Source organism: Lycium ferocissimum, chromosome 7 (genome assembly GCF_029784015.1).
Source record: "Lycium ferocissimum isolate CSIRO_LF1 chromosome 7, AGI_CSIRO_Lferr_CH_V1, whole genome shotgun sequence".
NCBI classification, from domain to species: Eukaryota; Viridiplantae; Streptophyta; class Magnoliopsida; order Solanales; family Solanaceae; genus Lycium; species Lycium ferocissimum.
This window is the reverse complement of record NC_081348.1, coordinates 13,978,760-14,000,083: the sequence shown is the minus strand read 5'-3', so window position 1 is coordinate 14,000,083 and position 21,324 is coordinate 13,978,760. Positions and strand designations below refer to the sequence as shown.

Sequence of the window (21,324 nt, the reverse complement as noted above, 5' to 3'; positions counted from 1 at the left end):
GGAGTATCATATTTAAAGAAAAAGAAAAAAAAAGTCTGAATTGTTTCTAACAAAGGCAAATACATATAGGTGATTTTGCTTTCTCTTTATCTTTTTTCCTTCCCTAAAACTTTTACAATCCTAACACTTTTTTCAGTCTGAATGGAAGCGCCGTACCCTAACCGGCAGAGAACGTACGTCACCGGCGGCGGAGGATCGGTAGAAAGGACAAGAGAAGGATCAAATCAATTGCAATCAGATAATGATGGGAGTAGCAATGAACTTCGAGCATTGGATTGTAACCTTACATCCCTTTGTGATCATATTCAATTGGAAGGCTTTAACAATGGCTTGTTTTCTGATGTCATTGTTCAAGCTATGGCTTCTACTTATCACCTTCATCGCTTAATCCTTTCCCGTAGTTCTTATTTCAGGTTAAACCCCTTTCAGTATACTACTCTATTATTTTACTTGTATTGCTAGCTATAAGTTTTACTTGCATTGGTACTTCTTATTTCAGGTCTATCTCTCTTCGATAATTATCACTCGGTATGTGTTGTTGTTGTAGAGTACAAAAGTTTCATTCTTTGTGGGGTTCTTGTATTATATAGTATGATTTTACTTGCATTGCTAGCTATCAGTTAGACAAGTAGAAAACTTTCTGTCATTTTGCTACATTAATGACTATTTCACTGAAGGTTTGACGCTCTTCAATAATTATCACTTACAGAGTACAAAAGTTTCATTCTTGGTGGGGTGTTTTTTCTTTTCTCATTGATCACTATCAGTTAATAGTGTCCTACAAAGTCTCATAGTTTTTACGTCATGATTTCTATTCGACCTATTTCAACCCCATTCTTTGTGGGCCTATTTCTTTTCTTCTTTGATATGATTTAGACATTTAATTGTCTTGCATTGTTAAGTCCATTGGATATGTACAGAAGTACCCGCAAGGGTGGCTCAATTGGTTGAGCATGGGGCTTTCATAATGGAGGTCTCGGGTTCGAAACCACTTGCCTACGACATCAGGGGATTTGCCTTCTTGGTCGAGTTCGTCGCACGGGGCTTGCCTAGTGCGGGTTACCTCACCTGTGTGGTTTGCGATATTGCACGGAGCCTCACCCAAAGGTAGTGGTACGTGAGGTTCCCATGTCATCAAAAAAAAAAAATAAAAATACAGAACTTTCTGTTATTTGCTTCATTATTTTCTATTCTACTGAAGATTTGATGTTTAATGGATACTTTCGTGGTGGTTTTTCTATTACTCCATGCATCCCAAGAAACTTACACTATTTTTCTACTTGGAAAGTTGCGATAGATTTTTCTAGTTTTATCAATATTTTTATAGAAAATGTAATCTACAGTACATTTAATGTAGTCTCTAAATATTTATCATTTTATTTCAAGAAAATTTATAAAATCTATATCTGAATCACACTGAAATCGGATATGTTAACCCTCAAAATATTGTTACTCTTTTTGGGAAGGAAGGAGTGATAACTCGAGAATTGTTGCTTTGCCACTGACAAAACACCGCGTCAAAAATACTATCTTCATGGATCCATAACTGCTCTTACACCCCTTGCACTTGTTCCAGTTCAAGTATACTCAAGGTCCTCAATGTATGTTTCTTTTAATCATTTAATTAGCAACACCCACTTGGTTAAAATTTGTAATTGAAGACTGCATGCTGTCTGGTCTCAATAATTGCATGTTTGATGACACGCTACATGCTTAATTATCATTATAAAATTTACCATCCTGATGAATTAGGGTCATGTAAATGAACCTGCACCGTTGTTCCCTAATCACAGAACTTTATCTGTATGTACATGCATGTACAAGTGCCAAGGCCCTTTTTTTATCCCTCAAAAAAAAAAAGGACACCAAGGGAGGACGAGTTCGGGGAAAGGTGGGTAGGGTTTACCAAGTTATGCTTATTTAAATTCTCTGCCTTCATATCTAGCTGCATTTATACACAAACGTTATTGGTCTTTGCATACAAGTAAGTGAACCTTCTTCAACTCTAGTTTATGTACTTGTTTAATGAACAGGAATATGCTTCAGGGACCATGGAAAGAAGCCAAAGCTCCAGTTTTGACCTTGACAGTGGATGATAGCAATGTTAATGGGGAGGCTATTGCAATAGCTTTAGCATATCTGTATGGACACCATCCTAAGCTTAATGATAATAATGCATTCCGTGTTCTTGCTGCTGCATCCTTTCTTGATCTTCAGGTATGAAATGTGAAACATGTAGTGTCTTTAATCAGTTTTGTGTTCTGGATAACCGCCATTGGTACAGTCTAGTAAAAAGGATGGAAGCATGATTACTTTTGCCAAGATGTACTGTAAAACTTTCTGCACATTATTACAGTGAAATTCACTTTCTGTACGTCAAATATTTCTGCACATTGTAGCATCTCTTCGAAGGGTATGTTGAAATCAAAAGTGTTTTTATTTTTTATTCTATTATCTCTTAGATACCATTTGCTTTATTTCTTCACTATTCTGGTTAACTTTAGGTTTTTAATTCTTTGGATGTTTCGGAAAAAGGATTTGTAAACTTAGTCTGTTTTCCGTTCTGAAAAAGGAGTCAACTGGGGTCTGCTATCATTTTGGTGTTTAAATTGCCATTCCTTAATCACAATTGATTGAACCAATTTCGTAGTGTTTTCTTAATCCAAATCAAAATTCCTCATACAGTTACACAAACTCATAGGTTAGAGGCATTGGCCTAGAATGTCAAGAACACTTGAAAATATGTGCCTGAATTTCGAGGATGTAGAGATCCCAATTTCAAGAGTCAAGAGATATGTTTTTTTCTGGTTATATTGTTGGTGCAAAGTGGAAATACCTACCTCTGTAGATGGTTGAATTTTTGGATGTGTGATGTACAGTGCCATTGCATTTTATGTTAAGCTGACACCATCTTGGTGTGTTATCAATAATTACTTCATTTATTGACCAAAAAAAATCCTCCTGAATTTGCTGATTGATATGTCCAATCTTTTGCTTGATAATCAAATTTCCTTCCTGGCATAACATTACAGATTTAACATTCTTCATGCAGGATTTATGTGCAATTTGCACAGACTTTATCATATCCGAATTGTGGACATCAAATTTCTTAACATACCAGGTTCCACATTGCTGCTCAGTATTTTTTTATTTCATCATCCTCACATTCATGTGTTTTGCTAACCACATTGTTTTGGAGGTTTAGGTGTTTGCAGAAAGCCAAGATTATGGTTTACATGGCGAACGAGTTAGAAATGCTTGTTGGGGATACTTATGTCAAAGTGGTGCTATAGAGTTGAGAGAGGTAACTAATTGGAAACGTGCTGAGGTTTCAAGTAGTGAATATTGGAAGTTACCTCTCTACTTTCTCCTTTTATTTAAATCAACAGCTTTTGTCTTTTCTGGAGCTACATGTTACAAAGAATAGCAGGAACTCTGTTGCACCACATTTAATTTACCTTATCAATAACAAAGAACTCTGCTGCACCACATGTAATTGTGTATCAATTAGTTATCTTCCTTCTAATTTTCAGTCTGCTACTTTGCCAGTATGGTGTGTGTTTACGAAAAACTTAGTTTCTCTTCTTTCCTAATTTATTGCAACTGATAAGTAAAGACCTCTCTCAATGTGCATGTTGAGAGTTTTCAGTTATTCCAAACACTTTATGAAACCTCAAGTATATCTTTAGCAAACTGCACTTTCACATGGTGTTTTGCATGCAAGGGCTAAGTGGTACACGTTTTTCATTGGTGAATTGCTATCATGTAAATACCTTCTTTTTAACATGTGATGCAACTGGGGATAACAGCTTTATCTTGAGTTGCAATTCATGAAATGACAATGCAAAAGAATCTACAACAGTGTCTCTTCGAATATTTTACATATATAGGAATTCCTGCATATCTTCTGGCATGGGCTTATTTCCATGTTAGTGGCTTTGCTAAAGCAACTTACCTGGCTTCCAATCCTTGCCATTACAAATAAGCATGTAGAGACTTTGCTTTGTTCTTAAGATAATTCCTGATTCTGCCGTTCAATTTCTCGTATAGGTGTTTTAGACCATTATCCCAAAGAAAAATTGTGTATGAATGATTTTCTTTCTTATTTGAGTTATGACTTATGATGAAAGCCATGAGATGATAAATAGTTGGCCCGTTAACCGTCTTGTGTCCAGGTCCTTCCAAAACTTTCTGCTCCAACACTAAATGCTCTACTGACCTCAGACGAATTATGGGTCCCTACCGAAAAGAAACGGTGAGAACTGTGGCTGCTTTTGTTTGGACTTGCTAAAATGACATTTGAAATTTTAGTTTAGCATGATAACTTTTTCTGTATCTTGGTTCTCTGCTTGCAAATTTTGGCAGGTTTGAACTAGCTTTAGGTACACTTCTGGCAAAAAATGCTCTTTGCAAGGCAGAACATCTTGAAGAAGAAAGTCCTAGTTCTGGAGTTGGCACAAGTACAGTTTCTGATATTTCCAGAGAAGTGCCAAATAATTTAACTGATGACAGAAGGGTGGAATCTGAACTAGGACACCTAAACTTAAAAGATGGAATTGATGGTTGTAACAACGCTCAAAATATCTTGGTTGAGCTTGCAGATTGTAGTGTTGATTCCCTCACTGAGGTGACTAACTCTAAACAAAAGATGCAAGAATCACCTTGTCTTCAGTCAGACTCGGAGTCAAGATACCCATGCAGCAGGGGACATCCTTCATCAAGTAACACGTTCTTATATGCTGATGAAGTCAGATCTTCATGTTCCTACATTGAAATGCCAATTATTGCTGGAGCTAGTGGATCAGGGGGAAATGGTATGGCTGTGGAAGGACCATCTGAAGAAGATTCATGCTATCAATTGAATAACAACAGTTGGCTTTGTGGGGATCAGAGGAACTTCTCATCAATGGGCTCATCCTGTAATCTGATGATCCCAAATGAATGGGAAAGATGCAATTTCACTCCTCTATCTTGGGGTGGTAGAACTGTGGGCCGGAGAGAAGTCAAAACTTGCCTAAATGCTCATTCAGGAGTAAGTAGAGAAGATTATGATGCCTTTGCCAGCATATTTGAGGGTGGCTCACTTTTATATTGTAACATGTCATTTGATGCACTTCTTAGTGTGAGAAAGCAACTTGAAGAAATGGGGTTTCCTTGCAAAGCTGTGAATGACGGGTTATGGCTGCAGGTTTGTAACTGTATTTATCCCCACTCTTCTCTTCTTTTATATTTTTGATAGCTTACAGAATAGTCTGCCAGTCGACATTCCGAATCATAGTAGATTTTATTTTATTTTTGCTTTTAAAGCTGCTTATTTTTTTTTAATTTTTTTTTTTTTGCAGATTCTCTTAAGCCAGCGGGTGCAGGAAATTGGTGCTGATACTTGCAAAAGTTGCTGCCTTGTGAGCATGGCATGCGCTTGTCGGCAGCCATTTGGACATTCACGTGGAGTCGCGGCTACTGGATATTACATGCCAGAGCATGATCAGAGCAATCAAGGAAATATGTATGCTACTGACTCGCCTCATAGGGAAGGAAGTGCCATGTTTAGGCCTGTTCGGGTTCATGTTAGGGGCCCCAATGATGGGCTAGCTGGTATTGGGCGTGGAACTACATTTGTGCCTGCAGTTGCTTGGCCTCCAACTCGTTTTGTTTTCTCTCGTGTACCACTTGGTATGGGCAACCGGAACTGTCAGCAGTCTCCTGCCAATGATGACCCAGAAAATAGAGCAGAACAGAGTGGGGATCTTGCTGGAGATGGACTAACTGCTTTGGTTGGGCTCAGCCAAGAAGGAAGCAATAGTGCTAATCTTCACGTTGAACGGGTTGATAGGGGATATGAGACAGAACTGCAAAGCAGAGTGGTAGGACCATCAACTGTTGGCCCAAGTTCAAGCAGTATTTCCCCCCAGATGCTAGGCTCGTCTGAAGATGCAATGGGAATAGAGTGGGAGAATGGAAATAATTCTATATCATTGGATATGAAAACGCCTTTAAGTCACTTTCCTCCCTTTCGGTTTGGGTAAGTTATTCTTTCTGCTATGTTTGGTTGGCTTCTGCATAATGGCAATCCATTGCATGTGAAATGATTTCTATTGATTAGGTTCTGTACACTTCCCTTCTTGGTTTAATTCTTCGAAGTATCAGTTTATGTAGCTCCTAACCGGGTAATCTGTAACCGTTTGAGAGGACATTTTATTTTCTCTTTACATTGAAGAGACAGATACAGCCAACATGCTTGAATATTCTTTTGATTATAGTGAAACAGGAAGCGTGACCAGTTCACATTTTGTATTAAGGTGAACCTTTCCATATCATTTAGAAATTGCCCATCTGATCTGTTAGCTTCAGAAACTGCAAATAAAGCTGTTCCTCCGTCCATATATATACACTTTTTTTATGACAAGGGAACCCGCAGCCGCTACCCTTTGGGTGCGCACAGGGTAAACCCCGCTCCTCCATCCATATTTATGTGTCCCACCCTTTCGACTCTCAGATATCCTACGGCCATGACTTACCGGAAGGAAAAAAAAATGAAATTCTAAAGCAATTGTGTCATAAAATCAGGGAAATCAAATTTCTTGTCGATATTGAAGATGTTCTTCCATGTTATACTCTTTAGGATTGGAATAGAAAGATGTAACGTTTTTCCCTAAAGAGATGCAATCATTTGGTACAAAAACGTGCACCTTTTGCCCTTCAAGAGATCATTCGAATTACCTAAAAATGTTCGATTGCCTTTTTGTGACCAACAAATCGACAGTTGAGGCAGGGAGATTCTTATGCGTGTCTCCATGTTTCTTTCTTCGGGTTACGAAATCCATCCTTAAACAAGCAATGTCGTGATATTGGTCTCTACAGTAGCCAGAAGGTGTAAATTTCCTTCTATTCTGTGTTCTGAATACAGTGTCCTCTTTGTGAGAATAGAATCCTTTCGTTCTCTTGATGACTGTCAAAAAGTGTGTACTTACACCTGACTTGCTTCACAGGGTTGAGTTTCACGATGTTCTCAGGCTTAATGATGGCCAAGTCAAACACTCTCCAGAATTTTTTTATGCTGGTTCCTTATGGAAGGTTTGTGAATCTTTCAACTCTTTATTGCATTTCATAACTCACGTATTCCTTCGGGGGAAAATTGCAAATGACCGAGTATGCTGTTCAAGAGATTTTTTCTATCGCAATCAATTAGGAGTTAATCAATGTGGTCTTTTGCATTCTCTAGGTTAGTGTTCAGGCTTTCAGTGATGAAGACCCTCAGGGACGCCGAACGCTTGGTAATATTTTATTCCTCTAAATTTGTCTGCATGATGAAAGTAGATCTATTACCTCTTTTGTAACTTTGTTGATATGTTGTTATATCAGGGCTATTTCTTCATCGAAGGAAGGCAGAAATAGCTGATCCAGTTAGAAAGGTGAAACTTTTCCTTTGTAATTTCTTGAATAATAGAAGTTTTTAAGCGTGGATCAGCATTTTATTTTCTTATGCTTAACCCTTAAACCATTCATGAACATATATGTATATCTAAGGTCTGGAGCTTGTTTTTTAACGTGGATCAGCATTTTATTTTCTTATACTTAACCCTTAAACCATTGGTCAACATATATGTATATCTGAGGTCTGGAGCTTCTTATTAATTGGAATAATACAAGTAAAATCTGATAGGTCCTCCTCCTTTCTCTTCTCTCTTGTTTTTTTATAAAATTATATGTGAAAATTGATTTTCTCGTCTCTTGTCGTTGGTGATCTTTTCTGTATTGTGTATTCAGGTGCATATGTATGTCGATTCCCGTGAAAAGGTTACTGCGAGATATCAGGTGAACTCACAATGGTTTAGTTTCAATGCCCTTGTATTGGTATCTTCATCAAATATCATGCTAAAAATTGTTTATTCTTTCTGTGATTATTTTGGTAAACCAGTTGATTTGTCCTTCAAAGAGAGAAGTGATGGTGTTTGGAAGCTTCAAACAAACTGGAACTCTTCTCCCAAAAGCTCCCAAAGGATGGGGCTGGCGCTCGGCCCTGTTGTTTGATGAAGTATCCGACCTTCTCCAAAATGGAGCACTGCGCGTAGCAGCTGTTGTACAACTCATTTGATGGTTCTAAGAGGTAAATGAAATGCTCCCTGCTACCTTTTCAAGAAATTTTAATGCGTTCACTTGCTTCAACTAAATTAAAATGTTAACTCGTGACTAAGTGATGCCAATCTTGGGGGTTCCTATCTTTGTTCCAGCTTGGTTTCTTTGAATGCCAATCTTCCTAACAGTTTGATTTGGAAGGGGGAAAAGGGACGTGCTGTCAACTTCATTTGGCTAATGTTTGTACATATTTGATTATAAATGGCAGACTGTTACCATTAGGCAATTAATACATGTAAATTTGCCTGTCTTTGTTATTTAACAAATTGTGTCGTCGGAACCCAAATTCTTTATGCAAGTGAGTTAATGAAAATACTGTATTTCCTCCAATCCATATTATGTGAACTCGTTTGGCACAACTTTCATACAAATTTAATACAATTTTAAATTCGCTTTGAAATTCGGATTTTGATACAACTACAACAACATTGTATACAACTTTCACATGATATTAATACAAAATTTTCTTCTAGTTAAATGTATATAGGGAGAAAGTAGATCAGAAAAATTAGGCGTAAAATCAACAATGGATTCTTGCTGCTAGGAAAAGCTCCTTGAGAGAAGCCATGCTGAAATCCCCAGATTTAATCGTCATCTAATGTACTAAGCTTTTGTTGGTTCCATCAATAACATCCGATCACCAGCAACAATGCTTCTAGCCATATTCTGAACCATATCCAACATGATGCCTTGGGCTGCCTAATTCTATCACAATACCATCAAGTCTAGACAACTCAAAGAATACCTCTGGACTAACAAAAACACAATCCGCCACTATGTTATTTCTTAATCTCACCCCCAAATCTTTACTACCAGTTCCTCTTACCAATGACAACCTCTGCAGAGTGTCTTGCGAACACTCCACTCCGACCCACCAAAAATCGGCCTCAAAAGATGACCCAACAAACATAATCAAACCAGATTTGTGGCGTGAAGAAGAAGGGGGAAGGGAAGGGCTTTTCCAAATCTGTGGCGTGAAGGAGAAGGGGAAGGACTGCTCTTTTTATTTTCCAAAGGCGGCTCTGTTCTGGATGAAACAGAGAACGGGGGAAAGGGCAAGGGAAGGGCTGCCCTTTTAAATTTTTAGATATGATATATTTTGTAATTTTGTACTTATATTTTGTAAATAAGGAAAAGTATCCCTATGTTTTGTAATATAGAGTATTAACTAGTATTATTAAGTCATTTTCCCAATAAAGTAAATCGAATTAATACTCTAAAACTAAGACTTAACTGATACGAAAATTAATGCGTTTGATCTTTGACCAAGATCGGATATCAAATTTTTGAACCTATTCCTTTTCTAGGAGTATCTTGCCCTTATCATAGATTTCTAGAGAGTATAATAATGTGCAGAGTAAAGCTATTGCAAAATCAATAGAGATATCACAACTTTTTCATTAACATATTATTAACATTATTCATTAATTATCATTATTTTAGATCATCATTACGTTAAGTCACTGATTTCATATTGTTAACATATTGTTTAGTGACTACTTTTAGTTTTTATACTTTAGAAAGTCACATTTCTTATTACAACTATTATTAGGTTATATTATAGTCTAATAAATCAACAGACCGTTTATAATAACATGCAAACTAAAGTTATTGTTCATTTTCAGCCTCCAGCTCAAAATCTAAAGTTTCACCAAAAACCACATTAAATCTTCACCAAACTCCCTAAAAATTGAGATATAAACTCTTCAAGAAGGACCCGATCTATCGTGTCAGCACCCGACCCAGACTAACAATAATTTCGCAAAACCCATCCAACCAAATGAGCTTGAATGAACTGTTGTTTTTCTTTATCATTCAAGTTTAAAGCTCAAGTCCTTTCACATACAATGTTTGACTTCAGAATTTTAAGGGACAACAATGGCTTCAACAGTTGAATCAATTAGTTTCTTTTAGAATCCGCCAATTTTGATTTTTTGATTTTTTTATTTTATTTTTGAAAAAAACACGTTCCACCCCTAAATTCCTTGATTCAGCAACTTACTTGACTTTTTTTAATTTCAAAGAAGCAGTTGCAACTTTCAACAACCAGTAGCCCAATCAGTTTTAAGCACCAAGAGACGACAATTTTTGGATTCTAAAATTCATATTCAAACACCCAATAAACCCCGTAACAAAGGATTCAAAATTTTCATTATGAATCAAGCTTGCAGAGTTCAAGTCATCAACAACCATAATTGGAAATCTCAAATTTACAATCAAAGAGTGGACAATTATAATTACCGGAAGGAGAAAATGACATAGGGTACCTACTTAATACTCTTTATTATAAAATCTATAAATAGTTTTTCTTATTTACAAAACATAATGATATTTTATGAAACATGATGGGTTTTCATATATTTTTCGTTTTTTTATTCTTTTTCAGATTTTTTTTTTTAAAATATATATTTTAATTTTTTGTTGCTCAAAGGCTTAAAAATTACCTTAAAGTTTGTGTATGAAAACTGTATGAAATGTGTATGTGTGAGCGAATAATATAATTTTCACACACAAAATTGTGAGCGAAAATTAAGCCTTGAATATTGTATGAAAGTTGTTATAATGTTGTTGTAGTTGTATTAATTTTTCAGAAACCTAATATGAACTTTATATACGAAAAATGTGAATGAAATTCTAAGTCTTGAGCGAGATATATTCAGACCATTCTCATACATAAAATTTTGAGTGTAATGTTTAAGCCTTAATCGGGATATAAACATTTCATACGTTTTTCATATACAAAATTTGTGCGAACTTTTTAAGCCTTGAGCAAGATATACACATTTGATACACAAAAATTTGAGCGATTATTTTAAGTCTTGAATGTTGTATACAATGTTGTTATAGTTGTATTAATTTTACAGAAATCTAACATGAACTTTATACACGAAAATATGAGCGAAATTTTAAGCCTTGAGCGAGATACAAATTTCATACTGTTTTCATACACACAATTTTGAGCGGATTTTTTAAGCCTTGAACGAGATATACACATTTCATATCGTTTTCATACACTAAACTTTGAGCGAATTTTTTAAACCTTGAGCGAAATATACACATTTCATATATAAATTTTTATTAAAAAATATATTTTTTTTTTAAAAAAAAAAACATGTTTTGTATAGAGTTTGTAATGTTATATTTTGTAAATAGAAAACTATCGTCACGTTTCATAAATATATATATACGTACTTTACCCAGGAAAACAGATCGTCGGCTTGGATTTTGAAGATGAAGAAATTGGCAGTTAAATAAAGGGGAAAAAGTGGTCTATTTAACTAAAAAAGATCGACTACAAAGAGCCGTCTCAACTAATTTTTCAATATACTGCATTAGTATACAACTCTACGATAGTATACTCAATTGCATAATATAATCTTAATGAAGTTATATTCATCAATGGTGGAATAAGTGAAATTTTAGTGATTTTTTCTTCAAATTTGTCGCATTTTTTAGAATATGTGTTGCACTCGAGTTATTCCAATATCAATTTCTTTTGAAGAGGCTCCAATATCAACTTCACAACTTCAATGGTTTATGAACAAAATTTGATGAATTCATATTATGAACAAAAAAAGAGATTTTATAAAAAAAAAATGAATGAAATTAGAAAAGGAGAAAAAAAGAGGGAAAGAATCAAGAGAAAGACAAAAAGAAAAAGAGGATAGAAAGAAGAAAGAAAGAAAAAAAGAAAAAGAGTACGAAAAAGAAGAAAAAAACAACCAAAAAAAAAAGTACAAATCGCTTGACATAAACATGGCCTATGGAAGTTGATATGGAAGTAGGCAATCAGAATAAGTATAAGGAACATAATTTAATGTGTATTATTGTAAATGAGTACCGGTGGATAAAAAAATTTAGGTAAAGCAATACAAAATATCCCTAAAATGTAAAAATATTTACCCCCTCATGCCTCCTTCTAAACTAATTTCGCTTCTTACTCAATCATCCGAACATATTTATCTGAGTACCCCCTTGCCCAAAATCCTTCCTCCATGATACCATCGCAGTATGTTTATGTACCACGATGGTATCACGGAGGACTGAAGAGTGTCTCATTCCTCCACGATACCATCATAGTATATGTAGATAAGGTGATGGTATCATAGAGGTTTTTTTTGAGAAAAGTGTAGCTTTTGAATAAATGAACATAATACCATCTCAGTATATTTATATACCATGTCAGTATCATAATTGACATTTCGTATAAATAGTTGCAGAAGCATGAAAGTAAGAGGGTATGGACGGGTAATTATTTTATTTTCAGGAGACAACGAAGTTCTTTCCCCAAAAATCCTTTTTATTTTCTGCGACGACATTTGACCGGTATGGAGTTTAAGAAAGTACTTCAACTGAATAAATTATTGTGGTGGTGAAAGAATATATATATCAAAATTGTAATTGAAACGTAAATTTTGTTGCAAAAGATTACGCCAAAACAGTTCACTGAATAGCCGGCCTTGTGCAATAAACAATTCTCGATTCACCTTATGCATATAGTCCCTTCAGTAATAAATAGTCTTAATTTTTCATGACGATTTTGAACTTATGCCACACAAATGTTATGGCATACTTATGACTATAAGCTTTAAATAGCTTTCTTTTCTTTTTAAAATTCATGCCGAGTTGAACTATGCCAAACAAATTAAATAGAGGGGTACATTTTTGATATGTTGAAGAAATTATAATTTTACTAACTTATTTGTTTTTTATTCTTTGTCTGGCTAATAATTATGAAGCAGAATTGGGCAAAGTGCAGAAATAACTAATTTTGGGACTCTCTGTTTATGACTTAGTCGAAGTTTATAAATTTTATAAATTTAATTAGAGTACTTCAGAATGAACTTTAGATATGTGCAATTAATGTTTCACATATGAAGTTACAAAATTTCAAATATACTCCCTCCGTCTCAAAATATTTGTTGCATTTTTCATTTGCACACCCCTTAAGAAAGCATTTATAAAGATAAAGATTTTGACTATTTTACCCTCTTAACATATTTCATGTAATCTCTCCTTAATAAATATCTACTCCATTAATGATGAGAACCTCTTAAATGTTGTTAATTAATACAAAGGTAAAATGGGAAAAAATTACTTATTTTTGACTTGGTTAAATAAAAAGACAAATATTTTGAGATAAGTATTTTAGTAAGGACGATAAATATTTTGAGACGGAGGGAGTATTTAACTTGTCAAAGTTAAGTTTCAGACATACACATATTCCGGCACAACTCACATTTCATCTTCTTGATGTCTCTTTCTTTCTTTGAAATATAGTGAAGGGTGATAAATATGTGTTGTATAATGTTTGGGCATTTTCTTTATAACTTTTGTGGCCTAAAGTTAGGACTTAGCAATTATCACGTGATTTTAAAAATCACTAGTAGAAGACAACTCATAGAGCAGATTCAGCCGAATTAGTTGAGCCTAATATCGAAGAAAATGACAGACCAATATAGCTTGAATAGTCTGTGGTTTAAATTAATTTGTATAAGGATATACTCCCTCCGTTTCCGTTTATTAGTCCTCCATTGACTTGACATTTCTTTTAAAATATTTATTAAATTATTCATATTAAATATGCTTTAAAAATCTAAATTTGATTAGGTGTTCTATGCAGTTACTTAACATAAGAAACATGTAAAAGTAAGGAAGAGAGTAATTAAAAGAACATAAACCTTCTGAGATTTTATCCACTATGCCAAAACACTCCTCCCTAGATCTGTGCACCTTTACTTGTCAAATATAATAAGTGTTCAGTTTTACTTGTTCAGTTAACATTGAAGTAGCTAGAGTTAGAAGTAAACACGGACGGAGGGAGACCAACTCAACTATTAAGATTCCCCGTTAGTAAAAATGATACTTTTTTTTTAATTATCGAACAGATCCCAAATTCTCAGCAGCCATGTTCATACTCCACATACCCACAATGAAATCAAGTAACTATCTCAAAAGGTCACTCAATTATGAGGAATTATGTGTAGCAAATTCGTTCAACTTTGTTTTGCATCAATAAAATCAAACTTAGAATTTTTTTCTTATAAAATCACTCAACTTAGTTTTTTCTCTTATAAAATTACTCAACCAAATTTGCTATCAAAAAAATCTAACATGACAAAATAAATTATTTATTTATGCCATGTAGACATGAACCCCATAATTAATGTAGGAAATCAATCCGTGCCTTGTATTGATGTATCAAAGTTATTATATACAAAGTAGGTATCCCCTATTAGAATGATACTTAGGCTAAATTACGGGACACGATTACAATACATAAGGAAGGGAATATTTACAATATTTACGTGTACTATTACATAGTCTATCACACCCCGCCGATCGAAGCGGGAGGTTGTCGTACGCTTAGACCACCCCGAAATCATCAAAGAGCACGCGCGGAAGACCTTTAGTGAAGATATTTGCGATGCGATAGCAGACGGGACGTGAAGGACACGAACTTCTCCACGGGCAACTTTCTCACGTACGAAATGTATGTCCATCTCAATATGTTTAGTGCGTTGGTGCGAACCGGATTACCGATAGGTATATGGCACTAACATTATTACAATAAACTAATGTGGTCCGAATTGGACAACGGAGCTCGAAGGTTGCGAAGCCAACAAGACTCGAGATACGACATTAGCGACGCCACGGTATTCGGCCTCGGCACTCGATTTAGACATGGTAGGGGCTTCGTTTGGATGACCGTGAGAGGAGGTTATCGCCGAGGAAGACACGGTAACCGGATGTGGAGCGGCGAGTGTCCTGACAACCACCCCATGCATCGGTATAAGAGACAAGAGAGGCAATGGAGGACTTGTACGGATGGAGACCAAAGTCAATAGTACCTTGAATGTATCGGACTATGCGTTTAAGAGCATACGCATATGTGCAACCTCGGGATCGTGCACGTGAAGGCATACTTGTTGAACATGGGAGATGTCTGGTCGTGTGAATGTAAGGTACTGTAACGCGCCGACCAACTTACGATATTGGGTGGGATCATCGCAAGGAGGCCCGGCCGTTGCACCAAGTTTGGCTTTGGTGTCGACCGGTGTCTGACTGGGCTTACAGGCAGTCATGCCCGCACGCTCTATAATGTCTGCTGCATAATTTTTCTGAGAGAGAAACATGCCGTGTGAAGTCCGGGTAACAGCGATACCCAGAAAATAGCTGAGAGGGCCCAAATCCTTCATAGCAAATTCGATACTAAGCAGAGACATGATGGATTTCCTTAGAGCATCGGAGGAAGCTGTGAGAATAATATCATCATATATAGTAGAATGTAAGCAATGTCGAACCTCGATAATAAATAAAGAGAGAGTGATCGGATCTCTGTATGTGAAAAACCAATGGTGGAGACATAGTACGAAAGCATTGGAACCATGCACGGGAGCTTGCTTAAGGCGTACAACGATTTCTTGAAGAGACGACATGATGGGATGTTTGTGGGTCCTTAAACCCAATAGGTGATGCATATAAACGATCTCATTAAGATTACCGTGTAGGAAAGCATTCTTGACGTCCAACCGATGAATGGGCCAAGAGTGTGCAAGTGCGATGCTCGAGACGTCGAATAGTAGCCGGTTTGACGGCCCAATGAAGGTCTCGTCGCGGTCAACTCCAACCCGTCGAGACCTGCCATCACGACAAGACGGGCTTTGTGCCTCTCAAAAGAACCATCGATTTCTTTTTATGCCGAAAAATCCACATAGAACGAATAAGATTCACATCGTGGGACGTGGAACCAACTCCCACGTCTTATTATTAATTAGAGCATTATATTCATCAACCATGGCAATGCTTTCCAATTGTGGTCATTTAGAGCAACGACGATTTCGCGGGATAGGCGAGATGGAGAGAAGGCTGGAAGTATTTAAGTTGAACGGTTGTTTGGGTTTGAAAATCCCGCGTTGGCTTCTAGTAACCATGCGGGAGGGCTGCTGGGCAGTGACGGGTGGGGCAGTGGGGGTTAGGGGTCTTGGCGGGGTGGGGGGGGGGTGGTAGGGCTGCTGGCGTCACGGGTGGAAGTGACGGGGGAGGGGGCTGCTGGGCCGTGTCCACTGGTGCAGCAGCGGGGGAGGGGTGGACCAAGGGAACGATGGGAGGAGTAGGTGGAGACAGAAAATGCAAGGTATATGGGGAAATTCCATGGTCCAAAAATTCATATGAAGTTGGGGTGGGGAGTGCAATTTGGAGAAGGAAATTGAGTTTGGGCGTCAAAGATGACATCTCCGCGAGATGATGATTTTGTTGGTGGACAAATCATAACACTTATATCCTCTATGATTCAACGGATAGCCCAAAAAGACACACGGGGTGGATCTTGCTTGTAACTTATGAATAGTCGTAGACGGGAAAAGTGGATAGCATAGACACCCAAAAATCCGGAGATGAGAATAGGAGAGGGTTCATTGATAGAGAACTTGCGTCGGTGATTTATGTCTAAGGACTTTGGTGGGAAGTATATTGAGGAGGTATGTGGCCATTTGAAGAGCATGATGCCAAAAGAGGGGGACGGAGGAGTGGACAAGAAGAGTGCGCACTATGTTGTTAATGGATTTAATTTTTCGTTCGCTTTTGTCACGACCCAACTCCGTAGGCCGCGACACGTGCCCTAGTTGGACACTCATACGTACCTTAACCTAAATTAGCAAAATATTACAAATAAACAGAAATAATAATTTAACAAGGGCAAGAGGGCATGCCGCACGAAGGCCGATAAGGCCGTCACAAAACATAAATAAGCCATAATCGTACGCAACACTCACGAGCATATACAGAACCCACACTACATGTCTACGGACCTCTGCGAACAAAACATAGCCATATGACGGGACGGGGCCCCGCCGTACCCCGAATAAATACGTACATATGTAGCGAGAAAATCTTATACCAAAATACGGGCTCGGACAAAGGAGCACTTCAACAGTGAGTAGATAACCTAAGCAACGGCTCCACAAACCGCCGGTCCGCACTCGCGCGGCACGAAACGCGACCCCCGAAGAAAGGGGTCGGTACGGAAAATGTCCGAATATGTAAAGCGTAAAAATGTAATAAACAAAACTAAAATCGAAACAGAATGTGCGGAAAACGAACGAAATGCATAACTAATCAAAAATGCGTACACGAAATCATACGTAATGCATGCGAAAAACATATGCAAAGCCGGCCCCGCTATGGGACTCGGTGAACGAGCAGGCGCTCCCTTCTGTCCCGCGCCAAACACATCATACTTCAGAGTAGAGAATATCTCCGAAACAGATCAGAACAAACCAAGTGGCCACATCAGAACATAATCAACAGATATCAGCACAAGCGTACATGGCACATCATACACCACAACCCATGTACGTATATACCGCCCCTCACACCGGGCGCGGCGAACAATGCAGACATACGCTTGAGAACATATCTGGCCCGGCTCATTGGGAAACATTGAGGCATCCACGAGTAGAGTAGTGAGAAACTAATGCAATAAAAACAACATTTATATTTCCAGAGACTCGATGAGGCATATCGGATGACAAATCAAATCAATGAAATCGGACGAGTCATAGTACGTACCTTTCGGACATCACGAAGGGTTATGTCGGAATGAACGTTCGGATTCGTGATACGAATCAACACATCTCAGAACTTAACGGAATATTCAAAATAGTTTTCAAGTAATAAATAGAGGAGTAGTTAAAACGTTTTCTTTTAAAAGCCGCTCAAAGACAAGTCATAGACACAAAAGGGTAAAATCAGAAATAGTGGGCCCACCTCGGTCAAATGAGGTGGCGAACATACAACATGCATATCGAACCTCATAATATCATTAATAAATGTTTTAGAGTAGTCGGATTGAATTCGGACAAGTTTTATACCTCTAAGACCATTCTAGTCATTCATGATCTAACTGGGTTCAATCTTCGAAGGAAAAGGAAAATTCGAACGCGATTCCGGGAAGTAGGAATATCCCCGAGGACCAAAGTCGAGCCTAATACCCTAAGACGTGCCAAGTGAAGAAATAGGCAAACTTTACATACCTTTTGCGCTTGTTACGCTTGTCGAAATTCCGATCCCGTTTCGTCAAAAATCCGCAAATGGTCATTCTTACCGATTCTATTCATGCAAGTTGACATTTCAATCTTTGGTTTCTATTTGGCTACCGAAATTTCGGCAAAGACTTCCCCTATACATATAGCACCCCCGAGTTTCAACTCGGCTCAAAACAATCACCAACAACCCACCAACAACATCAAAAGCATCGACAATTGCTACAAACACATTCCAACATAAATAGTCTTCCTTTTTTCATAATGTCACAACTTCTACTCCAACCTCATACTTCTAACTATTATCAATATTTTTCTATTCATACACTAACTCAAACCATTCAAACGCAAGTTGGAAGCATTTCACATCATTTCTACAAAATATATACAAACTATACAAAATATACAACTTTCCACCAAAGTCATAATTTATCCCAAATCTTCTAATCTTTAACATACATATTCATAACATATTTCCATCTTCCAAGTTCATCAACAATCATCATAATTCACACTCTAATATCTCAATTTCCATAATGTCATAAAATCATACAACGACATAAATTCCTACATTCCGTTTTCATACCAACTCAACCCATAATTGCTTCATTTACATTATAATGATCACAACAACTCAACTAACATATTAAACAAAATAAATCCATTACTATTCCATTGCTCAACACCTCACGGCCAAGTTGACATTTCCCAATTTCAATCGGTTTTCATTCAACTTTCATTTCTAATATAAATTCCATCATAAGCACAACTAGAATACAACATAAACTCAACATAATTACCCTACTCATATTCGGCCACATGCATACTTTCATACCCGCCATAAAAACTTCCATATTCTCATAATTTCTACTTATTTCCATATACTACAACACAAACCAATCTTCATAACATAATAAAAAGGATGATTTCTTACCTTTTTCTCCAATCTTCTTCACTTGAGTAAGTTGTCTATTTGAAGAAACAAGTCCTCTTCCTTCCAAACCAATTGCACCAAGTTGTAAGGAGGCTTGATTTAGTAGGAAAATCACAAGATACAAATTTTTGGGACAAGATTTTTGGGGGGTAAATTTCCCATGCTCGGCGAGCCTCCCTTTCTCTTTTTTTCTTGGCTCTTGTTCTTCTTGTTCAATTGTTTCTTGAAAATTCTTGAAGCCTTCATGTCCCTTATATTAATTAAGTTGTCATGTGACCATGTCACATGACTTGGATCATGGGTTGGCCAAACCACGCATGGCCGGCCACCCTCTTGCTCGGGCCTTAATTCTCCATTTCATTTTGAGCCCAATTGACGACGGATCGTGTTTAGAAATTCACGGGACTAATTTACAAGATTCCAAATTTGCCCTTAACCTTCCTTAATATTTCCGCATCAATATTTCCTTAAACATTGCATGCACATTAAGTAGAATCCAATTGGAACCTCAATTCCTACCATTCCGACGTATTCCCGATTCTTCCGAATACGCACAAAATGCGAGGTGTAACAGCTTTGCCATTTTGAGGAGATGTATGGGGGCAAGAAAACCGAAAATTTATACCATTTGAGGCGCAAAAAGATTGAAAATGCCCATTTGCGAATTCCCGCCCATTGTCACATTGAATGTTTTTAATGTCTCTTTCGAATTGAGTCCGTATTAATGCCTTAAAAGATAGAAAAGTGGAATACACTTGGGACTTGTTTGAGATAGGAAAAGTCCAAAGAAAATTACTATAATCATCAAGAAAGAAAACATAGTAGCGGTGCCCATTAGAACTTAAAACAGGAGATGTCCATAAATCACTATGAATGATGTCAAACGGCATAGTAGTAAACGACAACGAATCATAAAATGGCAATTTAACATGTTTCCCAAAGGACAAGAGGTGCAAAAGAAGTACGGGCCCTATTACATTCAATTAAGGCATTACTACGAAGAGAACTAAGAATAGCTTTTCCGACGATGGCGGAGGGAATGCCACAAGCTAGGTGACGCGGCAAGGAAGGTGGATGGTGGAGTAGACCATTCGTGGCATTGAGAGGATCTGATTCCCCGGTGCTCTCACATCTCATTGCGGCTCCCCGTCGGTAAATCCTTCACGAAAACCCAAGGGATCAAACTCAATGAAATATTATTATCCTTAGTGAATTTACGTACGGAAACAAGGTTTTTGATGAGTTTTGGAGCATGCAAGACATTTCGGAGACGTAATTGAGGATTAGGTGGAAAGGGATGTATGACCATAGCCTCGAATTGGAATAGTGCTACCATTACCAACAATGATTCCGGAATTATTTCAAATTAAAATAAGACGTGAGAGTACCGAGTTGGCGGTCATGAGAAGTCGCCCCCGTGTCCGTATGCAAGTGTCATCCGGTTGATGCATGGATGTGGTGTGCGCTGGGCGCCTCCACGTCTGTCGCGAGTGTACCGAGTTTGGCGGAACGTGCATGGAATAGCCATGGCCGAGGCCGAGGACCCGCGCCAAGAATGTCGCCGCGGGCCGCGACGTGGCGGAGGGGCCGCCGCGGCATCGGCTCGTCGGATACGGGCAGCCTTCTTTGGCGTCCCCGAAGCGCCCAAGGTGACGCAGTAGCCCCCCGGCCGGTGGGCTGTCCGTCGGCCACCGGCCGCTACCGGGCCGTCCTCCGCCGCGGCCTTCGTTCCCGCGGTTGGTGTTGTTGTTGTTATTTTTGCCCTGTTCTCGTTAGGAATTCCCGCCACGATTATTATCACGACGATTAGCGAATTATTGTTGCGCGGTGGTGGAGGAGAGAGTATCATTATCAACAAGTAGCCGCGGATCGGAATCGCGGGCACGTTCCTTGGGCCGCCGCATCTTCGAGCTTCGAGTCCGAGCACACTCCGGAGAAAGAAGGCAAAACATCTTTGTTGGATGATGGTGACAAAGTGTGTATACGTCTCCGTGGCAAGCGAGAAGTCGCAAGACCCGACGTTGGTCGGACACCGGCGACCCGACGTTGGCAAGCTGATCCGTGAGAGACTTGAGCCTATTGTAATAGGCCATAACTGAGCCGAAGTCGGCCATTTTTGTGGTGGTGAATTCAGTTTCAAGGTACGCTGCCCGTGAGTGCTTATTATCTTGGAAAAGTTGAGCAACGCGATTCCAAGCCTTCTCGGCAACA

The 21,324-nt window shown here is 38.0% G+C and overlaps 1 protein-coding gene across 6 annotated transcripts; it reads left to right on the top strand.

Moving 5' to 3' along the window:
* Positions 1-53: 53 nt before the first annotated feature.
* On the top strand, positions 54-9,339 carry LOC132063435 (uncharacterized). 6 transcript variants are annotated; one of them, XM_059455971.1, is made up of 13 exons: positions 54-173; positions 213-413; positions 2,034-2,217; positions 3,053-3,121; positions 3,206-3,304; positions 4,176-4,255; positions 4,366-5,188; positions 5,343-6,022; positions 6,990-7,074; positions 7,223-7,274; positions 7,363-7,412; positions 7,768-7,815; positions 7,919-8,470. In XM_059455971.1, the coding sequence occupies exons 1-13, from the start codon at positions 142-144 to the stop codon at positions 8,093-8,095; spliced, it is 2,580 nt and encodes an 859-aa protein (XP_059311954.1). In that variant the 5' UTR covers positions 54-141; the 3' UTR covers positions 8,096-8,470. The 6 variants fall into 6 exon arrangements, with proteins under 6 accessions (XP_059311954.1, XP_059311953.1, XP_059311951.1 ...); XM_059455970.1 differs by adding an exon at positions 8,981-9,339 and having other exon boundaries at positions 127-413; positions 7,919-8,107; XM_059455968.1 differs by adding an exon at positions 8,610-8,974 and having other exon boundaries at positions 127-413; positions 7,919-8,107.
* Positions 9,340-21,324: the final 11,985 nt, after the last annotated feature.

Coding starts and splice junctions, on each gene's coding strand:
- LOC132063435 (XM_059455970.1), top strand. CDS start 142: ATGGAAGCGCCGTACCCTAACCGGCAGAGAACGTACGTCACCGGCGGC. Junction 4,256..4,365: donor GTCCCTACCGAAAAGAAACG/GTGAGAACTGTG, acceptor AAATTTTGGCAG/GTTTGAACTAGCTTTAGGTA. Junction 5,189..5,342: donor ATGACGGGTTATGGCTGCAG/GTTTGTAACTGT, acceptor TTTTTTTTGCAG/ATTCTCTTAAGCCAGCGGGT.